Source organism: Mustela nivalis, assembly GCF_964662115.1.
Source record: "Mustela nivalis genome assembly, chromosome: 7".
Classification (NCBI taxonomy): domain Eukaryota; kingdom Metazoa; phylum Chordata; class Mammalia; order Carnivora; family Mustelidae; genus Mustela; species Mustela nivalis.
In genome coordinates this window covers 95,325,872-95,353,293 of record NC_139026.1, presented here as the reverse complement: position 1 = coordinate 95,353,293, position 27,422 = coordinate 95,325,872, and the positions used below count along the sequence as shown (strand labels likewise).

Here is a 27,422-nt window from a genome sequence, read left to right as displayed (position 1 = left end):
TGACTCACAAATGTTCTTTTTTTTTTTTTAATTTATTTTTATTTTATTTAAAGATTTTATTTATTTGACATAGTGAGAGAGCACAAGCAGGGGGAGCAGTAGAGGCAGAAGGAGAAGTTGACTCCCCACTGAGCAGGGAGCCTGATGCAGGACTCGATCCCAGGACCCCGGGATCGTGACCTGAGGTGAGAGCAGTTGCTTAGACCTACTGAGCCACCCAGCCATCCCATGAATGTTCTTGATGGCATCTCACATGGTGATTGCATTCCAAAAGATTTTCAGTTTACTTGGTGCAGATCCACCAGAGGAATCACTATCTATGGGAGCCTTACAAACTGTATTTCTTTAATAAGACTTGAAAGCCCAAATGACTCCTTGATCCATGGGCTGCAGAGTGTACGTTGTGTTAGCAGGTATGAAAACATTAACTTCATTGGGCTCTTGGGTGACCAGGTGCATTGTCAATGAGCAGTAATATTTTGAAAGGAATCATTTTTTCTGAGCAGTAAGTCTCAACAGTGAGCTTAAAATATTCAATACACCATGTTATAAATAGATGTGCTGTGGAGTGCCTGGGTGGCTCAGTAATTTAAGCTTCTGTCTTCAGCTCAAGTCGTGATCTCAGGATCCTAGGATCAAACCCCACATGGGGCTCCCTGCTCAGTGGGGTGTTTGCTTTTCTCTCTTCTTCCTGCTTGTGCTCTTTCCCACTATATCTCTCTCAAATAAATAACCTGGGGCACCTGGATGGCTCAGTTGTGAAGCATCTGCCTTCTGCTCAAGTCATGGTCCCAGGGTCCTGGGATCCAGCCCCGCATTGCCCTTCCTCCTCAGCATGGAGTCTGCTATCCCCTCTGCCTCTGCCTCTCTCCCCTGATCATGCTTTCTCTCTCAAATGAATACATAAAATCTACTGGGACTTCTGGCTCAGTCAGTTAAGTGTCTGCTTTTGGCTCAGGTCGTGGCCCCAGGACCCTGGGATGGAGTCCCACTTCGGGCTCCTTGCTCAGTGGGGAGCCTACTTCTCCCTCTGCCTGCTGCTCCCCCTGCTTGTGCTCCCCTCCTCAAATAAAATATTTTTAAAAAAATAATAAATAGATAAATACTTTCAAAAATACTCCACTTGGGGTGCCTTGGTGGCTCAGTGGGTTGAGCCTCTGCCTTCGGCTCAGGTCATGATCTCGGGATCTTCGGATCGAGCCCCGCGTCGGGCTCTCTGCTCAGTGAGGAGCCTGTTCCCGCTCCCTGCCTGCCTCTCTGCCTACTTGTTATCTCTCTCTCATTCTGTCAAATAAATACATAAAGTCTTAAAAAAAAAAAATACTCTACTAATTGAAATAACAATGAAAAAAATTCAGCTGACAACTGATGGGAATTAATGAGGAATAGGTGGAAGACCAGGACAGGACCAAAGTTAGGGAGCTGGATTGGGGGAGGGGATCTGCTTTTGGCCTCCTCCTTCTGTCATTTTGCTCCTTGATCCTGGAGACGAACTCATCACCACTTTTCCTCCCCCCGCCATATTCACACATTCTTTTCTCTAGGGTCACTCCCAAGACACTAGAGTTGGAAATTGGAGGAATTTCAACCAGAAGCCACTTTCATGTTAAGGGGGATGGTAATGCTGACTGACAAACTGGATGTGAAGATGGGCCCTGCTATGGATGGCCAACTCCAGTCAGAAATGGGAGAATCGGACGCCTGGGTGGCTCAGTGAGTTAAGCCTCTGCCTTCAGCTCAGGTCATGATCTCGGGGTCCGGGGATCAAGCCCTACACTGGGCTCTCTGCTCATCAGAGAGCCTGCTTCCCCCCAACCCCCGCCTGCCTCTTTGCCTATTTGTGATCTCTGTCTGTCAAATAAATAAATAAAATCTTTTAAAAAAGAAAAGAAATGGGAGAATCTGACAGGATCCCCAAACTTCCCTGAACTGTTGAGAAGCAGCAGAGCCTTGAGACGCTCCATGGATTTGGACTCCAGGAATTTCAAGCAGCTGGGCTGGATGCCTCTAGATCCAGTTCATCCTTCTCCCAGTTGTAGGATTGTGTCCCAGTAGCATTCTGAAGACTTATTCCTCTTGTTCTAGAAAACTTTTTCTCCCCTCCGATTTCCTTGCTACTTAGGGCCCCTCCTGGGACTGAGAGGAGTGAGTAAGATAGAAGGGACCTGGGATTTGTTCATTAGCCTAATGCATTTGGCTGTCTTCCAGAGTTAGATGATATTACCAGCGAGGAAACTGTATGGTAAAATGATGGGGGTTTTGTACCAGTTTTTAGGAGGCACCCTATGCCATTGTTCCCTATTTTCCAGACTATAGTTTCTCATCTAGACCCTCAGAAATGAGCAATGAAGATCAATTCCTACACTAATACAAGCTCAGAAAGAGGTACTATCAGGGTAATGCAAGTGTTTAATTAGGGTATTGTGCTGGGATAATGAGATAAAACAAAAGTTGCTCTGCTTTGATCTGACTTGCCAGTAGGTTGTATTTTCTCATTTTTTTACCTGGTAAGTCCATTGAAATCCATTTTGGGGTCTCCTGCCCAGAAATCCTTGGCATCCCTGCCTTTTGCCTCCCTGCTTCTCCAGAAGGGACTGAGGCATTTTTCCTGATCTAGGTTTAGGTCTAGAGAAATCCTTATGGTGACAGGGATATGAGGCAGGAAAAGCAGTAGCCACAAAGAGCAATGGCCCTTTGTCAGCATGGGGCAAAGGTGAGGGGGAAAAGCCTGAGCCAGGAAGAGGTGGATAAATATTTGTAAGCATATGTCCTTCACTGTTTTCAGAAGGGCCAACTTTTTTTGACTGCAGTGTAGAGAAGGTTAGCATTCAGATTAGAGAAGCACTGAGGAAAGGACGTGTTTGGATCGTCTTATCGTCTTGTTCCTCTGACTTATTTCCTTCTGGAGCAGGTGAGGACTGCCCACAGCTTGCAAGGGTGGGGGTAAAGCTATGTCCAGGTGTAACTGAAGTTCCCAAGGGAAAAGCCACTTCTTAGCCTGACTAGTCTTGGTTTTTCTTTGTCCCAAGACTTTCCCCACTTCTCACCTCTACCACTACTTCTCTCCTGTTTCCTGTGGGCTGTTCCTCCTGACCCACCATGATCCAGGCTGTGCTGCTCCTTTGCTGTGTCTTTTTTTTTTTTTTAAGATTTTATTTTTAATTAATCTCTACACCCAACATAGGGCTCAAACTTGCAACCCCAAGATCAATAGTCTCATGCTCTATCAACTCGGCCAGCCAGGTGCCCCTTTGCTGTGTTTTGTTGTCCCCGTTGGCTGTCTTTCCAAGAAATGCCCAGAAAGAGCCCTGACCTTCCAGCCATTTTTGACAAAAAATTGGCCATCCTCTGAACACACTCTCCAGCCAGATCCCAAGACCTGCATGGATCTCTTGCACACCGGCTCCTCCTTAGCCCCTCTGCCTGAGTGCCTATCCAACTTAGCTCTGGGGGTGGCCCTGGAGGAGGCTGACTGCCCAACTGAGGCCCACATTCTGCAGTGTAAGCTTGTTAGGATAGGAGGAAAGGCCATCACTGAAACTCTCCTCCATGAGAGGAGAGCACAATGAGAAGGAAAACACTGACAGTACTCAGGTCACTGAGGAATCTGGGGGGACCTGCAGGGAAGCTTGGAGAACCTAACACTCAGCTATTTTGCCTGAGGAATGTCTTGCTGGTGGCAAATACACCCCCTGGCATGGTAGGTCTACCAGCTATCTGCCTTGTTACTGGTAACACAGTTCAAAAATTTTGCTGTCAGTACCCCCTAGAGCTGCAGGAAGCAGTGATGGGAGCGTGAGGAAGAATGAGGCAAAAAGCTGAAGAAACCTCTAAGTTAAGGTTCTCCAAGTTAAGAACTTCTCGGTGTCTACAGATGATGACAATATAATTTATGAAACTTTCCACAGCTATTTGGGAGGGCTTTATGGAGAAATTCATTCAGGAATTTGTCTACGTTTACTTCAGATACTCGGTGACACCCCAGCAATAAGTCTCTTTTCTTGGGACTATTCAATGGTGGGATAGATGAGGTAGTTAGAAATGAAGACCAGGGGCTCCTGCGTGGCTCAGTCAGTTAAGTGTCTGCCTTTGGCTCAGGTCATGATCCCAGAGTCCTGGGGTCCAGCCCCACATCTGACTCCCTGCTCAGCGGAGAGCCTGCTACTCCCCCTGCTTGTGCTTTCTCTCTCTCTCTCTGACAAATAAATTTTAAAATATTTTTTAAAGACTTTATTTATTTATTTGAGAGAGAGAGAGAGCATGAGAGGGGAGAGGATCAGAGGGAGAAGCCAACTACCCACTGAGCAGAGAACCTGATGCAGGACTTGATCCCAGAACTCCAGGATCATGACCTGAGCCAAAGGCATTCGCCCAACCAATTGAGCCACCCAGGTGTCCCCCAAATATTTTTATTTATTTTTAAATACTATTTTAAATATTTTATTTATTTATTTGACATAGAGAGAGAGCCCAAGCAAAGGGAGCAGTAGGCAGAGAGAGAGGGAGAAGCAGGCTTCCCACCGGGCAGGAAGCCCTGACATGGTGCTGGATCCCAGGACCCTGAGATCATGACCTAAGGTGAAGGCAGATACTTAACCGACTGAGCCACCCAGATTCCTCCTCAAAAATATTATGAAAAAAGAAAAAAGAAAGGTAGACAACCACTCAACAGATGTACTTTATTTCATGCCAGAGCTAAATCATACATGTGACTGGGATTAGTCTTAACCCTCTCCATTTAGTAGTTCCCAGCCCCTAGTTCTTATTCCATTTTGCTCTTTTCTTTCCTTTCAGTCATCATATACTGTGCATGTAATATATACTATGCATGAGAGGTAATTTAACCTTTTTCTCATTCATCAACCCTGTACTAAATCCCCAACTAGATGCTGTAGCTCACTAATTTAATTCTTAAACTGAAAAGAGATACAGTAAGAGCGAATCATAGATATCTAATCTCTCCTGACTGGGTCTCCCAGCTCATATCGTGAGCTAGAGTGGAAAAGTGACAGGGGTGTGTAGGAAATGCCAAAGAAAAGGGTCTTAGGTGTTGAGGTCAATGTGGGACAAGGGAACAAGGTTTGAGCAGCCAATACAAATGGACAAATACTTGCAGAGATTGCATCTCTTACTGATTATGGGGGAAAGCAAATATATCCTTTATTCATGGGGCAGAGAAGTGGGCAGAACTGGATTGAGGAGTAACCAAACCTATCAAGACAGTTTCAGTTCTTGCGTGAACTTTGTGGTAATTTGGCGCCCCATATAAATGGGTGGAAATAAAGCAGAGGAAGTCTCTGGTGACTTGAAAATGGGGAAGGCCAAGTGGGAACAATTGGGCTGCACTTCTTGATTCTTGGGCTTTTGCCTAAAAATAACAGAAATTTGGAGATGATGGATGAGGTGTGCCCTGTGTCATGGGCTCCTTTCAGACCACAGCCCTTAGGGAAACGGTTTGTGTGTTTCTTGTTTCTCCCCTCTCCAGCATATTCTGTTTCAGACATGTTTGGCCTCAGATTCATCACAATACAAGTTGAGTTGCTTCTTTGCTACCTCCTGCTGTACCCTGTGGATGTTATTTCATATGGAAACCGGACAAATATTCCCTCATCCTTGAGATCCTGGCCACCTTCCTCAGACCCCTTGTCCTGCCAGACTCTGCTCCCAAAGTCCCTGCCTGGCTTTACTCACATGCCTCCTCTACCCAAGTTCCTGGTAGCTCTGCCACTGGTGATTGCCCTGGAGAAAGCTGGTTGCCAGGCTGATGTCTGGACACTGCAACTTCAGCTGTACCGCCAGGGAGGTGTAAAAGCAACACAGAAACTCATCCACCATCTTCAAGAACTCCAGAAAAGCAGAAGCACCGTGAGGGCGGTTTCAGGGGATGACCTATTCTCTGCTCTACAGTTTTTGACCAGGGAGCAAACAGGCCCACCAAGGGCCCGACGCTCCCCCCCTATCAATAACTGTGAGCAGAAGCAGGAGCAAGGTGTGTACAATATAGTCCGATTGTTGCCACAAGTGGGAACCTTCTACAATCTCGGCACAGCTTTGTATTATGCTGCTCAGAATTGTCCAGACAAGGCCAAGGAACGAGGCCAAGATGGAGTCGTAGATATGGGTTATGACCTTCTGATGACCATGGCTGGATTGTCCGGGGGACCCACAGGACTACTAATCAGTGCTGCACTTAAACCTGCAGTGAAGGCTGGGATTGAACAGTTGATCCAGTATTTCGAAGTGAAAGAGGCAAACACGGCTCTACCAGCGATCAGCAGGGAGGTCTTGTGGGGGGCCTCAGGTGTGAGTGACCTGGAAGAAACAACCACCGGGCCCTTTGGTCTTGGTTCAGCGGCCTGACTAGTACAGGACTTATTTAATGGCTATGACTTAGATCCTGGGAATGGCAGTCTTTGGATATAAAAGCTGGTGATCACAGAATGAATAAATCTAATATTTTGACAAGCTGTAATGTGTATATGTTCAAAATCCAAATCTCTGGCTGTTATCAAGGAGGAAGGCAATGCTGTAAAATGCAGGAATTTTTAAGTTTGGGGCTTGGAGTCCGAGGATTTAGATTTGAATCCAGGCTCCCCTTGTAAGAACCTCAGTAATCACTGACCAGTAACAACTTTTCTCCAAGCTCAATTTTCAAAATGTCTGTGATTATCATTTTTCACCTGTATGGGTTTTGTGGTAACTAAAAACCAAACAATGAACTTCAAGTTCTTAGCAAGGTACTATCAATAAATATGACTACAGCTCGTCCCTTTCTATCCCAAAGTGTCGAAATTCCGGTCCCACCTCTCCAAGCGCTCTCAGAGCCTGTAGGGTCCCGTGCAACTCTCGGTTTCGTTCCAGTAGCGAGGGTTCTCGGAAATCAGCTGTTTCAGTTCCAGGCTATTCCATTAATTGGACTCCTCCCTCCGTGGGCACGGGGTGGGGCGTAGTTGAGCTAGCCCACCAATCGTTCGAGATGGAAGTGTGGTTTCGGCGCCTCCTGTCCCGCCCCACGGGGGGGAGGAGTTGTGGCGGCGCCAATGAACTTAGGAAGGTTTGGCTGAATGGCAGCTAGCGTCACGGTTGCCAGGCAGCGAATGGCTGGCTCCCGGGTTCAGCCTTCCGCTCCAAAGTCAGCTACAAGGGGGCGGACCCGAGGGGTGGGACCAAGCCGAGGGCGGAGCGCTAGCCCGGGCGCTGGAGCTCTTGCGGCCGGAAGCCTGGCCCTGAGCCGCTAGGGAGAGACGGGATTGAGACCCTTATCAGGTACGGGCCCAGAGGGGGCGCGCGGGGGTCGGGTGCAGGCGCGAGTTCCTGCGTGGGAAACGCAGCAGGCCCCGGGTGTACGCCCGGTAGTGGTAAAACTTCGTCTCCAGGTTGAAGGAACTGTCTCCTGCTGCATAACCGAATCTCCCCATCCAGCCCAGCTCTCCAGCCCTAACACCCATCTTCCCAAACTCCCTGGCAGCCTCCAATACCCTTAGCCAATGCCTTTACCTTCCGGTCTGTCTTAATTTTGATTCTCACCAAAAAACAAAACAAAACAAAAACCCAAAAACAAATAAACCGATGTCTGAAGGTAGATACGATTTCACTTCCTTCATTGTTAGGTTAAGAAGTGTAAGGTACAGCGGTGCCCGTGCCCGGGTGGCTCAGTGGGTTAAGGCTCTGCCTTCGGCTCAGGTCATGATCCCAGAGTCCTGGAATCGAGCCCTGCATAGGGCTCTGTGCTCCGCGGAGAGACTGCTTCCTCCTCTGTCTCTGCCAGCCTCTCTGCCTACTTGCGATCTGTCAAATAAATAAATAAAAAGAAGTGTAAGGTACAGAGAGGTGAAACGATTTGCCTGAGGTCACATACAAAATGCAATTCTTTTCCCAAAAGCTGTTGAGCACAAAATATATGCCTAAAAGAATGGGAGATGCTGGAAAAAAAACTTGTTAAGTGTTACAGCCTTTAACCCTCGTATTTGCGATCAATTTTGGGAAGACCATGGGTTTTTGTTGTTTTGTTTTTTCATATTTAAACCTCAAGGTTAACTTGCCACCTTGCTCTTTTAATAATAACGGAGATTCGTTCCTGGAGAAGGGGGGGGGCTCTCCATTTTTTTGTTTTGGTTTTTTATTTGTTTATTTGTTTTAAAGCAGTACAGGTGCATAGTTTAAAAAGCTAAGCACTAGTAAAAGGTTTAAAATGAAAAATAGGAACTCCTGACCAGTCCTTTCCTCCCCGTGTTTCTACTTCAAAGACATTAAAAAGCATCTCATGATTATTCATACTGGTGGAAGAGAATCTCTCCCACCGCAGAGATATTTCTTTCATTTGTAATAAGATCATGTGACCTTTTTTAGACCACAGATGTATGTAAATACCTTTTTCTGTTAGGTTCAGGCTGCAGCAAGAGTAAGTTTTGATTTCCTAAACAGACAGATGGCAGGGGCTGGGAAAGAGAGGAAGAAAGATTCTTAGCCCAGCCTACTTGTTGACATAAGAACCAGTTTTGAGTGAAATTTCACTGTGAAAAAACAAACACCTCTGCTTTCTTTGCCTGACCCCACCCTGGTTGGGGGGGGTGGAGGGAAAGTTATCACAAAGTTGATAATCTACAAGAAGAATCAGAGGTCGATAGAGGTCTTAGAAGTATCACAGTCTTAGGGATTAAGTGACCCCTTGGGCAGTATTTAAATATCTGGAATGGAGTTCCTCCTTCCTGTATGGAGAGCAGATTATAAGTTATACCTATCTCTAAAGAGGTTTCAGCCCTTGATAAAGTTTTGGGACCAGCAGGGGTCATGCTGAAATAAATATCTACGATGTAAGTGAATACAAACACAAGCAAATAAATCTAAAATAAATTCATTGAGGGTGATAGATGAAATAAAGATGTTGTAAATATTGTTTAGTGAAGCTGAATGATGGATACATGGATGGTTCTTATCCTATTCACTCTTCTTGGTGTGTGTGTTTGAAAATTATCTTTTTTTTTTTAAGATTTTATTTATTTGACAGAGAGAGATCACAAGTAGGCAGAGAGGCAGGCAGAGAGATAAGGAAGCAGGATCTCTGCTGAGCAGAGAGCCTGATGCGGGGCTCGATCCCAAGACCCTGGGATCAGGACCTGAGTCGAAGGCAGAGGCTTTAACCCACTGAGCCACCCAGGTGCCCCTGAAAATTATCTTTAAAGAGGCCCCCATATTAGAGCTCTTAAATAGTACTCTCTGGAAGAACGTGAACCAAACTGGTAATACTGGTTATGTGTGAAGACAAGAGGGGAAGGGACCAAGATTAGGAGCGGGGTCAATGTAGCTTTAATTGTATGTGTGTGTGCGCATTTTTTTCTTACCTGTGTAATTAAAAATCTTTATTGTAGTGATAAGCAGTGATGAGACTGTGGCTGATTTAGTCTAGCAAAATTTCCGGTTGGAACCTGCATCCTTCAGACTCAGACCCCAAATGGCGCAGTGGGAGATGTTGCAGAATCTCAACAACCCATTTCAGGATCAGCTGCACCAGCTGTACTCAGATAGCCTCCTGCCGGTGGACATTCGACAGTACTTAGCTGTCTGGATTGAAGACCAGAACTGGTGAGTGCCTCAAGAAGTTGGATGTGGGTAGGATGAAGACAGTGTTCTTCTGAGCGCCAGGATCCTGGAGACACCAAAAGCAGGCTGGGGTTAGAAGGCCTCAAAAGACAGTAGCAACCCTGCAGTGATACTAATCCTTGTCATTTCTGATCCCCAGGCAAGAGGCTGCACTGGGCAATGATGATTCCAAGGCTATCGTGCTGTTCTTCGACTTCTTGGACCAACTGAACAATGAGTGTGGCCGCTGCAGTCAGGACCCTGAGCTCCTGTTACTACAGCACAACTTGCGAAAATTCTCTCGGGACATTCAGGTACTTAGAGGAGCCAGCAAGAGCCAAAAAGCTGAATAGAAAAGTATAGAGGAGTATAGAGAAGTATGGTTTAGGGTATGGAACAGGACCTGGAGATGTGAAAGGATGGAGGCAAATCCGGGCAAAGGGAGGACAAGGTCTGGACTTGGGGGGATCACTGGCAGAGAGAAAGGCAGAGTCTAGATGACCCTGTTGGGAAGAGGCTAGGTTTTAGGGTACCAGTGGTGAAGAGGGGGAGGGCTAAGGACCCTGGAGGAGGGGGACTTACTGGGATCAGTGGTGGGGCAGGTCTGGAGGGCTAGATCATTGATGACAATTGAGTTTAGCCAATTGTTTATCTTCCTACTGCAGGGTCTTCCCCAGGGCCCTACCCAGTTGGCTGAGATGGTCTTTAATCTCCTTCTGGAAGAAAAAAGAATTCTGATCCAGGCTCAGAGGGCTCAGTTGGTAAGAACAATTTGTAGTGATTTTGAAAGCTCCTGGAGTAGAGAGTGACTGTGGAAAGGACTCAGAAGTTTGTCTCAGAACAAGATCCTCCCCCACATTCCATGATATATATAATTGCAGGCTGGATTTTAGGGATGAAAGATCGGAATTAAAATGTGCTCAGAGTCTCTTATTTCAGGAGCAAGGAGAGCCAGTCCTCGAAGCACCCGCAGAGAGCCAGCAGCATGAGATTGAATCCCGGATCCTGGAATTAAAGGCTATGATGGAGGTGAGTGGATGTGGGAAAAGTTAGGGTCAGTAGGGCTCAGCCTGCCATCTCCCACAGAAGCAGCCTCCTCTGGGTCTTATCTCGTCTCCAGACACTGAAGAAATCCATCTGCCACCTGAAAGACCAGCAGGATGTCTTCTGCTTCCGATATAAGATCCAGGCCCAAGGTAGGAAGCAAGCACACTGAGGGGTGGTCGAAACACTAGTGCCTGCTGGGAGGCCAGGGGTGGAAGAGGGGAGAAGTGAAGAGCCCCAAGAAGCAGTAATCTCTGGCTACTGTACCAACTGCAGTGGGTGCAGCCCCACTCCCAGGGAGAGCTACAAGGGCCAGCCAGGGCTCTGGAGGTTAGGCTGGAGGTGTGGCTGAGGGCCAGTGGGTGGGCGCTTGGGGAGATGCATGACAAACTGCCTCAGCAGATCGAGTGGGCTTTTGGTTCTGGCATGACCCTTCAGAGTCTCCCCAAGGGCCCAAAGGTGCCTCTGCTTTGCTTGGGTCCCCTTCTTCTCCCTTCAAAATGCTCCCTGCTCCCTGCCCCCAAATCTGCCCGAGGTCCTGGTCAGGATGGAGAGGGGAAGGAGCCCTAGGTCTGAGCATTTGTCTCACTCCTGCTCCTATCATCCAGTGAAGACACTCTCTTTAGACCCCCATCAGACGAGACAGCAGCAGCTTCTGCAGGAGACTCTCAATGAACTGGACAAAAGGAGAAAGGTGGGAGGCAGACAGAAGGAGTGGGCAACAGAGAATGGGAAAAATGAGGGATGTGGGAGGCCTGGCCTCTTAGCCTTGGCTGCTTTGTCTCTTCCTCCCCAGTTGGGTGGTGGAGGGCGATCGTGAGAAGTGCTCACTACTTACTTTATGTCTTTCTTAGGAAGTGCTGGATGCCATCAAAGCATTGCTAGGCCAGTTAACGACCCTCGTGGAGCTACTGCTGCCCAAGTTGGAGGAATGGAAAGTCCAACAGCAGAAAGCCTGCATCGGAGCACCTTCGGATGGAGGATTGGAACAGCTGGAGAAGTGGTGAGAGGCCCGCCCAGCCCTTGTCCCAACCACGCCGCTGTGCTTTGTAAATTGTAAACCATGAATTGTAATGAATTTTCTTGTTCATGTAATGAATGATCTATCTAGGCAGGAGATATTGCTGTCCTTACTCTCTGCTCCCCAAAATGATCCCAGCTCCCTTGTCTGACCACAGTGAACCTCTCTTCATTCTCACCATGCAGAGAACCCAGAGCCCGGTCTTTGCTTTGGTGAAAAGAATGGTTTAAGCCATAGCTGGTTTTTCCTTCCTTTTTAATCACCTAAGAAATAGGTTTTTTACTTTTTTTTTTTTAAGATGTATTTATCTATGTTAGAAGAGAGAGAATAAAAGCAGGGCGGGGGAGGAGAGAGGGACAGAGGGAGAAAGAGAATCCTTAAGCAGATTCCCTACTGAGTGCGGAGCCTGATACAAGGCTTAATCCCAGGACTGTGAGATCATGATCAGAGCCAAGATCCCAAGCCAGCTGCTTAACCAGCTGAGCTACCCAGGTGCCCCACTACTTTTTTTTTTTTTTTTAAACTGTAGTGACTATAATATCAGAAAAAAAGAAAGACCATTACCTATTATTATTGCCCAGATGTAGCTACTGTAACACTATACAAAAATTGAATCGTATTTTTGTACTGTTTCGAGAACTGTGGTTTTTGCTTTTTATCTTAGCAGTGTATTACAGTATTTACCTGTGTTATTTATTTGTTTTTTTAAAATAAGACAGGCTGATGTTTCTTTTTTTCCAAGATTTTATTTATTTTTTAAGTAAACTCTGCACCCAACGTGGGACTCAAACCTACTACCCTGAGATTGAGAGTTGCATGCCCTACTGACTGAGCCAGCCAGGCACCCCTTACCCATGTTTTGGGGTCTGTTTGTTTGTTTGCTTAAGTAGACTCCACGCCCAGCATGGAACCCAACGTGGGGCTTGAACTCACGACCCTGAGATCAAGACCTGAGCTGAGATCAAGAGTCACATGCCTAACTGACTGAACCACCCAGGTGCCCTACACCCATTTTATTTTTAATGGTTGCATCATAGTTCCCTGTATGGAGGTAACATAATTTAGTTAATGAACTCCTATTTTTGGACATTTAGATTTTTTACTTTCTTGCTATTTTTCTTTAATTTATTTATTTGACAGAGATCACAAGTAGGTAAAGAGGCAGGCAGAGGGAGAGGGAGAAGCAGGCTCCCCGCTGAGCAGAGAGCCCAATGTGGGGCTTGATCCCAGGACCCTGGGATCATGACCTGAGCCAAAGGCAGAGGCTTTAACCCACTGAGCCACCCAGACGCCCCGTTCTTGCTATTTTTTTAAGTAAGCTCTTTTATATTAATGTTTTGTGATGGGGAAAAAAACTAATTATGTCTTTCAATATACTTAAAACACCTACTGTTTTAAATATTTTCTAATGAGAAAATTCATTGTTATTTATTAAAAATGGGGGTGCCTGGCTGGCTCAGTTGGTAGAATATGCAGCTCTTAATCTTGGGGTCATGAGTTCAAGACCCATATTAGGGGTAGAGTTTACTTTAGTATATGTGCTGCTGAAGCGAGCACGAGTTTACTTTATTTATTTATTTATTTATTTTTTAAAGATTTTATTGGGACGCCTGGGTGGCTCAGTTGGTTAAGCAGCTGCCTTGGGGTCGGGTCATGATCCCAGCATCCTGGGATCGAGTCCCACATCGGGCTCCTTGCTCAGCGGGGAGCCTGCTTCTCCCTCTGCCTCTGCCTGCCATTCTGTCTGCCTGTGCTCGCTCTCTTTCCCTCTCTCTCTCTGACTAATAAATAAAATCTTTAAAAAAAAATGATTTTATTTATTTATTTGACAGAGAGAAATCACAAGTAGGCAGAGAGAGAGAGAGAGGAGGAAGCAGGCTCCCTGCTGAGCAGAGAGCCCGATGCGGGACTCGATCCCAGGACCCTGAGATCATGACCTGAGCCGAAGGCAGTGGCTTAACCCACTGAGCCACCCAGGCGCCCACGAGTTTACTTTAAAAAAATTAAATAATATTTTAAAAAGTAAACTATTGGGGCATCTGGGTGGCTCAGTCAGTTAAGTGTTTGCCTTCAGCTCAGATCATGATCCCAAGTTCCTGGGCTCGAGCCCTGGGTTGGGCTCCCTGCTTGGTGGGGAGCCTGCTTCTCCCTCTCCCTTTGCCTGCCGCTCCCACTGCTTGTTCTCGCTCTCTCTCTCCATCAAATAAATAAATAAATAAATAAAAAGTGAACTATTAAGAATCAATCACAACAATGTTCACGTAAATTGAAAACAGATATATAGGGCTTAGTATAAAGAATCACTACTTAAACTGCAATTGCAAACATAGCCATCATTTGTATAGGGTATGGTAAACTCTGACCTACTAGTGACATCTTGCTCTTTTTAATTTTTAAATTTTTTCAAAAAAATTTTTTAAATTCCAGGTTAGTCACCATAGTTTCAGGAATAGAATTTAGGTATTCATCCCTTACATACAATACCCAGTGCTCATCACAAGTGTCCTCCTTAAGCCCACTTCCCCTGCAGCAACCCTCAGTTTGTTCTCTATGGTTTAAGAGTCAGTTCAATAGTATGCCTCTTTTTATCCTCACTATGTTCATCTGTTTCGTTTCTTAAATTCCACATATGAATGAAATCATATGGTATTTGTCCTTCTCTGACTGACTTACTCACTTAGCATAATGCACACTAGCTCCATCCAGGTCATTGCAAATGGCAAGACTTTATTCCTTTTATGAGTGAGTAATATTCCATTATATATATTCAACAAATATTTTGTTTTTTTCCAAGCTTTTTCTTCCTTTCCTAGCCTCATTTTCTTTCTTCTTCCCTCTGCCTCCCTCCCTTTTTTTCTTTTTCCTTCCTCCCCTCCCTCTCTCTTTCTTTTGTTCTTTCTTTCTCCATCCCTCCCTCTCTCTTCCCTTTCCTTTTCTTTTTTTCTTTTTTTAATCTGGAAATGGGTCAGTTTTTAGATTCTTTGTAAAAAAAAAAAAAAGTCCCCAGTTTGTGAGGGTAAACTCCATTCATGGGAGAAAACACAGAGCAGAGGTAGCCCTGGAGCTGAAGATCAGCTTTGAGTTTTGGCACAATTTGCAATTCCACAGCTTTCTGGTCAACCTTGCACTGCTCTGTAATCTCACAATTTTCTGTTAAAGATCTCACCTTCCTGGTGTCTGGGTTTATGCAACTTCTTCTTGAAGTAAGCATCAGTGAGATGCTTGGGAATTTGCACACTGCTGATAGCAATCTTGGTGGAGGTGGCAATGACAGATTTGTAGTATGTTCTATGCAGAGGAACTTGATTGAGGGCCAGAGGTCCAGTCACAAGTAGCAAGCCACACTGTTCTAATGCTTCAGGAAAACCACCCTCTTGCCTCTGTGGAGCCCAGGGAGGATGATCACAGTGGTGCCTGGAGGGGCACCTGGGTGGCTCAGTCAGTTAAGTGTCTGCCTTCCTCTCAGATCATGATCTCAGGGTCCTAGGATCAAGCCCTGAATGGGATTCCCTGCTCAACAGGGAGTTTGCTTCTCCTTCTTCCTCTCCCTCTGCCCTTCCCCCCACTCATTCTCTCTCTCTTTCTCTCTCTCTCAAATAAATAAATAAAATCTTAAAAAAAAAAAAAAAAAGTGGTGACACTAGCTTGCAGTTTTCTCACATGCTGCCTGAAAGGTTTTTTTTGCCATGGCTCAACAGCTTTCAAGCCCCATCTCCGGTAGGATAATACCTAGGCATTTGGGGAAGTTTAACTACCCCGGTACCACCAATCTTGTCACCACCAACTGGTTTTGTGACAGTAGCAGGAACCTTCTTTTTCTTTTCAACTCTGGATTTAGCTGCTGAATACTTCCTGTTGCACATGGCCTTTCTGGAATACATAGCCGATAGGAACTACCTGCCAATTCCTCTGACTAGGACAGGGTTTTGGGCTGCAATGGGGCTCCCATTTCTTTGGCATTTCAGCCTTGAGGTTACCCTCCTTCATCCTGCTACCAGCTTCAGCCTTCTTGGCTCCAGGTTTCTTTTCCTTAGGATCTGGCTTCTCATCTTTTTCACCCACCATTTTGTAAGATGAAAAAGGATTTTTTTTTTTTTTTTGAGAAAGGATTTTTTTTTTTTTAAGTTTATTTATTTATTTAAACAATCTCTACACCCAGTGTGAGGCTCACACTCATAACCCTGAGATCAAGAGTTGTGTGCTGCTCCAACTGAATCAGCTGGGCACCCCGATTTCTTGCTATTTTAAACAGTGCTGCAGTAAACATCCTCATAGCTTTATCTTTATATCCCTAATTATTTCTGTACTATAAATTCTCAAAAGTTGTATTCCTGGGTTAAAAGATACACCTTTCTTTTGGTGGTGTTATTGTGTTGATCCTTTGTTTCATTGTTTTGTTTTGTTTTATTGGGGCGCCTGGGTGGCTCAGTTGTTTAAGCATTTGCCTTTGGTCCAGGTCATGATTCCAGGGTGCTGAGATCGAGCCCTGCATTGGGCTCCCTGCTCAGCGAAGAGCCTGCTTCTCTCTTCCCTCTGCTGCTCCCCCTGCTTGTTCTCTTTCTGTCAAATAAATAAAATCTTTTTTATTTTTTATTATTATTACTTTTTAAAAGATTTTATTTGGTTATTTGTCAGGCAGAGATCACAAGTAGGCAGAGAGAGAGAAGGGGGAAGCAGGCCCCCTGCTGAGCAGAAATTCCTAATGTGGGGCTCCATCCCAGATCATGACCTGAGCCGATGGCAGAGGCTTTAACCCACTGAGCCACCCAGATGCCCCTTTTATTATTATTATTATTTTTTTTTAAAGATTTTATTTATTTATTTGACAGAGAGAAATTACAAGTACACTGAGAGGCAGGCAGAGAGAGAGAGAAGGAAGCAGGCTCCCCGCTGAGCAGAGAGCCCGATGCGGGACTCGATCCCAGGAACCTGAGATCATGACCTGAGCCGAAGGCAGCAGCTTAACCCACTGAGCCACCCAGATGCCCCTTTTATTATTATTTTTAAAGATCTTATTTATTTGACAGAGAGAGCACAAGCAGGGGAAGCAGCAGAGGGAGAGGGAGAAACAAGCTCTCTACTGAGCAGGGAGCCCAATGCGGGGCTCCATCCCTGGCCCCTGGGATCATGACCTGAGCTAAAGGCAGATGCTTAACAACTAAGCCACCCAGATGCCCCAAATAAAATCTTTTTCATCTTTCTATTTTTTTAATTTTTTAAAAATTTATTTGTCAGAGAGAGAGCATGCACACAAGCAGACAGAGTAGCAGGCAGAGGCAGATAGAGAAGCAGGCTCCCTGCCGAGCGAGGAGCCCGATGCGGGACTCGATTCCAGAACCCTGGGATCATGACCTGAGCTGAAGGCAGCGGCTTAACTGACTGAGGCACCCAGGCATCCCTTTTTTTTTTTTTTAATTTTTTAAAAAGATTTTATTTATGTATTTGACAGGGAGAGATACAGTGAGAGAGGGAATACATCGAGAGAGGGAACACAAGCAGGGAGAGTGGAAAAGGGAGAACCAGGCCTCCTGCTAAGCAGGGAGCTGGATGCAGGGCTCGATCCTAGGACCCTGGGGATTATGACCTGAACTGTAGGCAGACAACGACTGAGCCACCCACGTGCCCCATAAAATCTTTTTTAAAAAAAGAAATAAAAATAAAGATTTTATTTTATTTATTTATTTGTCAGAGAGAGAGAGAAAGCGAGCAAGCAAGCATAAACGGGGGAGTGGCAGCCAGAGGGAGAAGCAGGCTCCCTGCAGAGCAAGGAGCCTTATGCAGGACTTGATCCCAGGACCCTGGGATCATGACTTGAGCTGAAAGTAGATGCTTAATTGACTGAGCCACCCAGGCATCCCTTGTTTTGTTTTTTCAGTATTTTATTTACTTATTTATTTATTTGGTGGGGGGCCGAGGGAGAGAGTGAGAAGCCAACTCCCCACTGAGCATAGAGCCCAACATGGGGCTCCATCCCAGGACTCCAGGATCATGACCCAAGCTGAAAGCAGGTCCTTAACTGACTGAACCACCCAGGCACCCCTGTATATTTATTTTAAATAGGAGTCATATCATATATGTACTATCTTGTGATTTTTAACAATTTAGTATTTTTGGATACTTTTTGCAAGTTAAAAATTTGAGCCTAGGCACCTGGCTGGCTCAGTTTCTGGAGGGTGTGACTCTTGATCTTGGGGTTGTGAGTTCAGGCCCCACATTGGGCATAGAGATGACTTAAATTAATAAACTTAAAAGCAATTGAACCTATATGATTAATAGTTGCTGTCTGATTATTTCCTTAGGATACAGCTTAGAAATAGAAGACTGCAGGGGCACCTAGGTGACTCAGTAGGTTAAGTCTTGATCTCAGTTCAGGTCTTGATCTCAGGGTTGTGAGTTCAAGCCCTGTATTGGGCTCCATGCTGGGCACAAACCTACAAAAAAAAAAAAAAAGAGAGAGAGAGAGAGAGAGAGAGAAAAGAAATACTGCAAATGGTGTGCATGTTTTTTGAGTCTTTTTAGACGTTAGTTCCAAATTGCTATCCTAGTCTATTTGCTCATATGTAGCGTATAATTGACTTCCTGTCACCACATTGCCTATTATTATCTTTTGTTATAGAGATAGTAAAGTACAGAAGTTGAAGTATTATGGCTGACTTGGTAGGTAGGGCATGTGACTCTTGATCTTGGGGTGGTGAGTTTGAGCCCCACTTTGGGGGTGGAGCCTACTTTAAAAAGTCTGGATTATTGGGGCGCCTGGGTGGCTCAGTGGATTAAGCCGCTGCCTTCGGCTCAGGTCATGATCTCAGTGTCCTGGGATCGAGCCCCGCATCGGGCTCTTTGCTCAGCGGGAGCCTGCTTCTCTCTCTCTTTGCCTGACTCTCCGCCTACTTGTGATTTCTCTCTCTGTCAAATAAATAAATAAAATCTTTAAAAAAAAAAAAAAAAAAAAGTCTGGATTATGCAGCCAGACTGCCTGGATCACCCACTCATTCCATACTAGTTCTATGACCTTGAGCAAGTCACTTAGCCTTTCTCTACTACAGTTCAATTCTCTGTAAAATGGAACTAATAATAGTAGCCACCTCATCGAGTTGTGATAAGGATTAAATACATTAAGTACTTAGAATAATAGTACATATCAAGCATCATATGAAAATAGCTTCATTATAGAAATAAATCTCTCAGAAGTTTCATATGTGAAAGTGGCTTTGATTTTAATCCCTCGGATTATCAGTCATGTTGCATCATCTTTCATATGCTTCTGGGTTCTTTTTTGTCCCAGTCAGTTTCTTGCTTTCCATCTAGTTAAAGGAGAGCTTCTGGAGCCAGTCTGGGGGCACCAGGACACTCATCAGTTCTCTCTCCCTCTCTGGAATCCCATCACCCAGGTTCACAGCTGGAGCCAAGCTGTTGTTTCACCTGCGCCAGCTGTTGAAGGAGCTGAAGGGATTGAGATGCCTGGTTAGCTATCAAAATGACCCTCTGACCAGAGGGGTGGACCTGCGGGAGGCTCAGGTCATGGAGTTGCTACACCACCTGCTCCAAAGGTCTAGAGGCCAGTGTGGGAGCTCCTGGGAGGGCAGAAAGAGCAAGAGGAGCCATCCGTATAGAGACTGAGCTCTATTCTCTCCTCCATCTCTCTCTGCAGAGCCTTTGTGGTAGAAATCCAGCCCTGCATGCCCCAAACTCCCCATCGACCCCTCATCCTCAAGACTGGGACCAAGTTCACTGTCCAAACAAGGTTGGCATTTCAGAACTCATTCCTGCTTCCTTTCTCCAGCTCTGGTACTACTGTTTGCTTTCTGGCTTTACAGATCTCTCTGCTCTTGTCTTCTCTCTTTTCTCCCCAATCCACCTACCACCACCACTACCACTATCCACCCCCCCTCCTACTCTTTTCCTTCTTCTCCTTCTTCTTCTTTTTCTTCTTCTTCTTCTGCTTCTTTTCCTCCTGTCACCTAGGTCTTCTAATCTCTTACCTTGTCTTCTTCAAACATCTGATCTCTCCAGGAGATGGAGACTGACTGCTTTTCTCTATCCAACTCCTTTTTCCCTAGGCTGCTGGTGAGACTCCAGGAAGGCAATGAGTCACTGACTGCAGAAGTCTCCATTGACAGGTCCGGTGGGGCACATGGACCATGGGGAAGCTGGGGCATAGGCTGCTGGGGCAGAGGAGACACGCAGTCTTCACCATAAGGTCCTGGGGTTGTGTTCTTACCCTGTCCATGCCTACTCAGAAATGAACTCCTCACTTTTGTCGAGCACTACATAACCTACAGCTTGTCAAGTCCTTGTTCGTCACAGGGACCCCATGAGTTAGGTATTATCAGTGCACCATTCAAATGAAGAAACAAGCCTGGAGAGGGTATGTCTCCTGTGCAAGGCCATGTGGCTAGTGAGCGCAGATCTGGGTTTGAACCCAGGTCTATCTATTCCTAAAGACTAAATTCCTAACTTCTACACTGATTTTGCTTCCCAGTGATTTTTTTTTTTCCTTTTCAGGAATCCTCCTCAATCACAAAGGTAGGTGTCTGACAAGGATGCTGCAAACATCTGGGCGCTGCACGACCTGCACAACCACATGGGGGCGCAGGCAAGGAGGAGGTTGATTTGGTTGGGGTATGGACAAAGGGAGAAGGGAGAACCGACATGAGGCGGAATATGTGTTGTTTTTCCTGCTGAGTTTTTAGAGTAACTCTGCTTCTGTTTTCCATATATCTTCTTCCCCCTGAAATAGCTTCCGGAAGTTCAACATTCTAACCTCAAACCAGAAAACTTTGACCCCGGAGAAAGGGCAGAGTCAGGGCTTAATTTGGGACTTCCGCTACCTGGTAAGAAGGGCTAGTAGCTTAAGTGTCTGGTCCAGTGGAACAGGCTGAAGGAAATTCCCAGGCCTTGGGAAGTCTTGAGGCAAAACAGGGGTTCCAGGGACCTTGGACATCCCCACTCTGGCATTTTTCTCTCCTTCTCTCAACTCACAGACTCTGGTGGAGCAACGTTCAGGTGGTTCAGGAAAGGGCTGCAATAAGGTGAGGCCTGGACAGAGAGAATGGGGGGATGGGAGGAACTTGCCAAAGGGCCCTCTAATGGTTGTGTCTTCGGCTGTCCTAGGGAATGGTGGGTGTGACAGAGGAACTGCACATTATAAGCATTACCGTCAAATACACCTACCAGGGTCTGCAGGAGGAGCTGAAAGTGAGTGAAAATGGAGGGCAGGGAGAAATGAAGCAGATTTGGCTGAAGGCATTAAGAAGCGGTTAAATAGAAGCCTTGGGGGGCGCCTGGGTGGCTCAGTGGTTTAAGCCTCTGCCTTCAGCTCAGGTCATGATCTCAGGGTCCTGGGATCGAGCCCCACATTGGGCTCTCTGCTCAGCGGGGAGCCTGCTTCCCCCTCTCCCTCTGCCTGCCTTCTGTCTACTTGTGATCTCTCTCTATCAAATAAATAAATAAAAATCTTAAAAAAAAATAAATAAATAGAAGCCTTGGGAAATTCTCCCCCTTTGCCCCCGTCAAAGCTAGAAACATTGCATCCCTCCACTGACTCCTGTTTTCTCTTCAGACGGACACCCTCCCTGTGGTGATTATTTCTAACATGAACCAAGTCTCCATTGCCTGGGCCTCAGTTCTTTGGTTCAATCTGCTTAGCTCAAACCCCCAGGTAGGAGGTGGGGCCAACGGTGAAGGATGGCCAGGAGGGGTGTGGAAGCTTGGCATGAGGGCACTTCTTCTGAGCCATTCTTCCCACCCGTGCAGAATCAGCAGTTTTTCTCCAGCCCCCCCAAGGCCCCCTGGAGCTTGCTGGGTCCTGCTCTCAGTTGGCAGTTCTCCTCCTACGTTGGCCGAGGTCTTGACCAAGACCAGCTGAGCATGCTGAAGAACAAGCTATTTGGTACAGACCTCCTTTTCCCTCAGCCTTTCCCTCGTTGTTGTCTCCCCAACCCTCCATCCGTTCTGTTCCAGGGACCCTGGCCTTGCCTTCTCCATTATCTGAACTGCCTGTCTTCCCTCAGGGCAGAACTGTAGGATGGAGGGCGCACTGTTATCCTGGGCTGACTTCACTAAGGTAACTCCCTGCATCCCATGCGGCCAGATCAAGCTTCTACGAAAACCCTAGTCCTTCCCTTCCTCACACGTTCTGCTCACTGCGGACACCTCCACGTTTCTTCCTGCTTTCCCATTCCTCCTGCAGCGAGAGAGCCCTCCTGGCAAGCTACCGTTCTGGACGTGGTTGGACAAAATTCTGGAGCTCGTGCATGACCACCTGAAGGATCTCTGGAATGATGGGTAAGGCCTAGGTCAGCCTCCCTCTCCCCGCCACTCCCTTTCTGGCTTTCTGGGCTTGAGAGCGGACCGGTGCGCCCTCCTGTGGTGGAAAAGGAGAGAGCAAACACTGGTGCAAGATCGCAAGGTCACATCTGCTCCGGTGTGCAAAAATAGTCACAGCCAGCGCACGCCCAGTGTCCACTGAGCCCTGGGAGCCTGACGAGCGCTCTTTATGAGTTCTTTCGTGTACTCCTTGGAACGACGCGGGGTCGCAGAGATGTTCAAGAATTCACCCAACGGGCGTAGTTGGGATTCAAACCCAGGCCTGTCTGCAAGCCCACGCGCTTTGCACGACACTGCCTTGCTCATTTGTACAGCATTTTGCCTCTTACAAGATGCTTTTCGTCTCTGACTTTGCGGAAGTCTTGTACCTCCTCCAACCATGGAAGGCGGATACCAATACTGTCAGTAAGATGAAGTGACTTGGCCGAGAGCAAGGCCCTCCCTCCCCAGACAGGGAGAGCGGGGGAGCAGGGAGGCGGGTCAGCCTCACGGCAGCCTTTCTGTGTTTCAGATGTATCATGGGCTTCGTGAGCCGGAGCCAGGAGCGCAAGCTGCTCAAGAAGACCATGTCGGGCACCTTTTTACTGCGCTTCAGCGAAACATCGGAAGGGGGCATTACCTGCTCGTGGGTGGAACATCAGGATGACGGTCAGCAGCTTTGCCCTCGAGGTCCCCAGAGCCGGTCCACTCTGGCCCTCGGCCGCCCTGGACTTCCCTGGCTCTGTCCGCAATCTCTCAGCAGGCTTGGGGTTGGACGGGCAGGGCGGGGTCATCCCAGGCCCAACCTCCTCTTTCATGCCTGCCTGTTCCCACATCCCTTCTGCAGACAGGGTGCTCATCTACTCCGTGCAGCCTTTCACCAAGGACGTGCTGCAGTCTCTCCCACTGACTAAAATCATTCGCCACTATCAGCTGCTCACCGAGGAGAACATCCCAGAGAACCCACTGCGCTTCCTCTACCCCCGAATCCCCCGAGATGAGGCTTTCGGGCGCTACTACCAAGAGAAAGGTGAGAAGTGTTGACACACGTCCCTGGAAGGTGGCAGGGGTTCTCAGGCATCTACAAACCCAACATCTTTCCTCCAGACGTGGAAAAATGGATAGCCAGAGAAGTGAAAGGCTTTGTGCCTAGGATGCCAATTGTTAGTGGGGAGACATGGTTATCAGGACCATTTGCATGAGGGGTCCTTGGGCTATGCATCCAGCCCCCTGACGTCCCTATCCTCTTGCATATGTGCCCCACAGTTAATATTGAAGAACGGAGGAAATACCTGAAACATAAGCTCATCGTGGTCTCTAACAGGTGAGAGATGTGTTTCTCGACCCATCCTCCCTAACCCTTGTTGGCTGATGGAGTGACCCAGATCTGCCCAGTTCACCTCGCTGACCTACTCTCCTACTAACCCATACTCTTGAGCCTCTAGGGTTTTTTTCTGGTTCTGCCATCCTCTTTCCTCTCTAGTGTTCTGCTGCCATCCTTAGGTTGTTTCTACAGGCCTTCCCTGCTAATACCCGCCATCACCACTGATGTTCCTGGGCAGCTACTTGAAGCATGGTACTAAATACTTTTTTAACAACAGGGTTGGTTGTTTTTTTTGTTTTGTTTTTTCATTTTATTTTATTTTATTTTATTTTTTTAAGATTTTATTTATTAATTTGACAGAGAGAAATCACAAGTAGACAGAGAGGCAGTCAGAGAGAGAGAGAGAGGGAAGCAGGCTCCCCGCTGAGCAGAGAGCCCGATGCGGGACTCGATCCCAGGATCCTGAGATCATGACCCAAGCCGAAGGCAGTGGCTCAACCCACTGAGCCACCCAGGTGCCCCTGTTTTTTCATTTTATTGAATCCTTTTGAGAATCCACCCAAGTAGGTGATTAACAGCCACATTTAAGGAAAATTTATCATATGGCAGATATGGGACTAAATGTCTGTGTTTAGTTTCTGATTTATTGAATCTTTGTACTAGGCCCATGAGGTGGCTGTGGGTATGAACCTCTGTATCCAAAGAACGTGAGGTTTACTGTGGCATGCTTCTGGTACCTAGCTAAGAAACGATCCAGGTCTGCCAGATTCCAAAGTCCTGCTTTTTTTTTTTTTTTTTTTTTTTTCATCTTAAAACAACACCCATCTATTTATTTATTTTTTTAAAAGACTTCATTTATTTATTTGACAGAGAGATCACAAGTAGGCAGAGAGGCAGGCAGAGGGAGAGGGGAAAGCAGGCTCCCTGCTGAGCAGAGAGTCCGATGCAAGGCTCCATCCCAGGACCTTGAGATCATGACGGGGGCCGAAGACAGAGGCTTAACCCACTGAGCCACCTAGGCACCCCAACAACACCCATTTATTATCTCACATTTTCCATGGATCAAGAGTCTGGTCATGGCTTAGCTGAGTTCTTTGCTCAGGGCCTCACGAGGCTGCAGTTCAGAGTTTCGGTTAGGACTTCGGTCTCATCTGAGGCTGTGGTTCTCTTCAAAGCTCAAGTGATTGTTGGCTGAATTAATTTTCTCAGAGCTGTAGGATTCCTGGCAGCTTGTGTCTTCAAAGCCGACAGGAGAATCTCCAAAGTCCTGCATTTAACCATCCTACTGCCTCTTGTATTCTATTAGGCGGTGGTGGTCCCATTTTATTGACGATAAATCTGAGGCTCAGAAAGCTAAAGATCACCCATCCAATAAATAATAGGGCTCAAACTCTGGCAAGCCTGATTCCAAAGCCTGTGCTTTTAAGCCCTCTGCTCTGTTGCTCTGTTGCCTTCTTCTTCTTTTTTATTTTTTAAGATTGTATTTATTTATTTGAGAGAGAGAAAGCGGGTGAGCAGTGGGGTAGGGTGGGGTGGTAGAGGGAGAGGCTGAGAGAGAATCTCAAGCAGATTCTGCCACACTGAGCATGGAGCCTGACCTGGGGCTTGATCTCAAAATCCTGAGATCATGACCTGAGCTGAAATCAAGAGTCAGATGCTTAACTCACTGAGCCAACCAGGCACTACCCACCCCCCTCCCCGCTCTGTTGCCTTCTTAGCCTAGAGAAATAGTCTCTGCTTGCTCTGCCATTCCCCACTTCCCCTAAACAACCAGCCCTGCACCTTTGTCTGTGTTGTGGTATCCAGACAGGTCGATGAGCTGCAGCAACTGCCAGACCTTAAGCTGGAGCCAGAGGCGGAGTCATCTGAGCTGGAGTCGGGCCTGGCACCATTGCTAGGGCAAGAAACAGGCCTGGAGTTAGGGCCACTGCTAGAGGCAGGCCTGGACCTGGGGCCAGCCCTCGAGCCCCTGCCAGAGCCCACACTAGATGTGGTAGCAGGAATGCCAGAGCCAAACGTGGGACCAGAGCTGAAGCTGGAGCCTCTTCTAGACCCTGTATCCCAGGCAGTGTCAGAGTCAGATTTGCCCCATGACCTAAGACACTTGAACACTGACGAAATGGAAAGTAAGTGATGAGATGGAGCTCGGGAAGAGGGGACACATTCCCTTTACCCATTGCCCTCCCTTACCCATTATAGAAAAAGCTGAGCTCTAAGCTCCTCTTTGGAGGGAGGCTCATTTCTTTGTGATTCCTTTTATTAGGAAATGTACATGCCCCTCTTTCCCCAACCTAAGTGCCTCCTTGGGCCTTGTTCAGACCTCTCCTGCCATCCTCCCTCATTTTCCCTGCTGGGTTGGGAACTCCTTACCTAAGATCAGGGCCTGATTTCTTTCTTTGGACTACCTTAGTCTTCAGAAACACTATGAAGATTGAAGAAATCATGACAAATGGTGACCCTCTGTTTGCTGGACAGAACACCGTGGACGAGGCTTACGTCTTCCACCCCAGCCATTTCCACACGGATGGGCCATTGATACCTTCTGACTACTAGGAACAACATTTTCTCTGTTCTTCCTGTATCTTTTGTCCCTTCTACCCCCCACATCACAGTGTTACTTTCCAAGGATGGAAAACCTGCTCCAAGCTGGTTAACTCTGGCATTGGGAGTGGGAAGTAAAGGCAGACTATGGATAAGGAAGGGGCACCAAGGAACCAGAAGAGATGTTAGCCATGACTCTAACTAGGATCTTTGAGGCCAGCTGCTGTTTGGGGAGGTACCGGAGTTCTGAGGGTAGGCCAGCACAGTTAGGTGGTGTTGAGGGGGCCCAGGCACTTGGAGTGGCTTCTTTCCAGTAAAGGAGGATGTCAACATTTGAATAGTTGGTAAGGCTAATGTGGTGGTGCCCACTAGCATTGGCCATCCATAGGGAACAGAGACATGTGATAGGATTCCATTTCTCTCTTCTGGTTCTTTCATGTCTAGAATAACCTTTTCCTTCCTTCTCCCACTCACTCCTGATTCAAGGCCTAAATTCCTTTGTTTTCTGCCATGACTGAGAGCTTCCTGCTTCAGCCCACCATGCGAAGCTCCCCTTAGCAGAAGGGAATAGGAGATAAACGTCCCCTGCGTACCAGTGTCTTCCCCTGCCCCCCAAGCTGGCCACACCCGTTCCTTCCCCTAAAATGATCCTGCCAATCTAATATTCTGTGAAGCTTTGCACAATAATTTACTCCGTTCAGTCTCCACTTCCTCAATGCTTAGGAGACAAATCACTCTTGGAGGCCAGGGATGGTAGGGTGGCTGAGAATTTAGGGATCACTTTTTATAGTATTAGATAGAATGTGGTATTTTTACAGAGGAACAGAAGCCCTGGGTCTTAGATATTTCTCTATTAAGATAACCATTTGTTCTTTTGTACAATATATTGCTTATCTGAAAGGAAAGTTTCTATTCCTTGGGTGTGGACCTGGGCAAAAACCACGTTCCCCGAACTTAGAACTTTGAATGTTTATTATTGGCTTCCAGACAGTCTCACACATTAATCATTCCCAGGGAATCCCAGGACAATTGCTGTTTTTTTCTAGCATAACTTGAGATGGAATGAAAGTGAGGCCCTGTACATATGGCTGTTTTCTGGCTGGTATGTTAGAGGAATCAGCCTCTTCAGAAAGAGGCCCTTCTTAGCAGAAGTGGCTAATAAACTTTGTGCTGACCTACAAGTGTTTCCTCTCTGAACTTCTTTACTTCTCTGCTCACAAAGACTGATGTCCTTGGAGACACCGGCAGGCTATGTAGGATCGAGGTCAGCAAATCACAACCTGTCTTCCAGCCACCCAAGTAGGCATCCTCTTGTGATGTTTTTCTTCTTACCCCTCTGTTTATGTATTATTTTTCAAAGATTTTATTTATTTATTTGACAGAGACACAACGATAGAGGGAACACAAGCAGGAGGATGGGGAGAGGGAGAAGCAGGTTTCCCACTGAGCAGGGAGCCTGATGCAGGGCTCAATCCCAAGACCCTGGGATCATGACCTGAGCTGAAGGCAGAATCTTAATGACTGAGCCACCCAGGCACTCCTTACCCCCCTATTTAGAACAGGTCTTCCTGTCCCTTAGATTCTTCCAGGGGCGTTGGGAGCCATCTG

The 27,422-nt window shown here is 46.8% G+C and overlaps 2 protein-coding genes and 1 pseudogene across 9 annotated transcripts; 2 read left to right on the top strand and 1 right to left on the bottom strand.

Moving 5' to 3' along the window:
* Positions 1–1,525: 1,525 nt before the first annotated feature.
* Positions 1,526–6,472, top strand: APOF (apolipoprotein F). Of its 2 annotated transcripts, none has more exons than XM_082741824.1 (2): positions 1,526–1,713; positions 5,486–6,472. In XM_082741824.1, exons 1-2 carry the CDS (start codon positions 1,665–1,667, stop codon positions 6,358–6,360), a joined length of 924 nt encoding a protein of 307 aa, XP_082597950.1. In that variant the 5' UTR covers positions 1,526–1,664; the 3' UTR covers positions 6,361–6,472. The 2 variants fall into 2 exon arrangements, with proteins under 2 accessions (XP_082597950.1, XP_082597951.1); XM_082741825.1 differs by lacking the exon at positions 1,526–1,713 and adding an exon at positions 2,793–2,911.
* A 663-nt stretch (positions 6,473–7,135) lies between these two features.
* STAT2 (signal transducer and activator of transcription 2) lies at positions 7,136–26,995 on the top strand. Of its 6 annotated transcripts, none has more exons than XM_082741809.1 (24): positions 7,136–7,266; positions 9,497–9,582; positions 9,740–9,893; positions 10,245–10,340; positions 10,519–10,608; positions 10,700–10,775; positions 11,250–11,317; positions 11,478–11,626; positions 19,033–19,191; positions 19,293–19,385; positions 19,702–19,761; positions 20,147–20,167; positions 20,382–20,475; positions 20,626–20,673; positions 20,756–20,839; positions 21,204–21,302; positions 21,398–21,533; positions 21,655–21,707; positions 21,834–21,928; positions 22,482–22,618; positions 22,797–22,979; positions 23,216–23,273; positions 25,080–25,399; positions 25,684–26,995. In XM_082741809.1, the coding sequence occupies exons 4-24, from the start codon at positions 10,278–10,280 to the stop codon at positions 25,824–25,826; spliced, it is 2,229 nt and encodes a 742-aa protein (XP_082597935.1). In that variant the 5' UTR covers positions 7,136–7,266; positions 9,497–9,582; positions 9,740–9,893; positions 10,245–10,277; the 3' UTR covers positions 25,827–26,995. The 6 variants fall into 6 exon arrangements, with proteins under 6 accessions (XP_082597935.1, XP_082597932.1, XP_082597930.1 ...); XM_082741806.1 differs by having other exon boundaries at positions 7,140–7,266; positions 9,369–9,582; XM_082741804.1 differs by having other exon boundaries at positions 7,140–7,266; positions 9,369–9,582; positions 11,232–11,317.
* Positions 14,526–15,819, bottom strand: LOC309869970 (large ribosomal subunit protein eL6-like; annotated as a pseudogene). Its single transcript has 2 exons — positions 15,286–15,819; positions 14,526–15,070 (listed from the first exon to the last, which is right to left on the bottom strand). The product of its transcript is annotated as a large ribosomal subunit protein eL6-like (transcript).
* Positions 26,996–27,422: the final 427 nt, after the last annotated feature.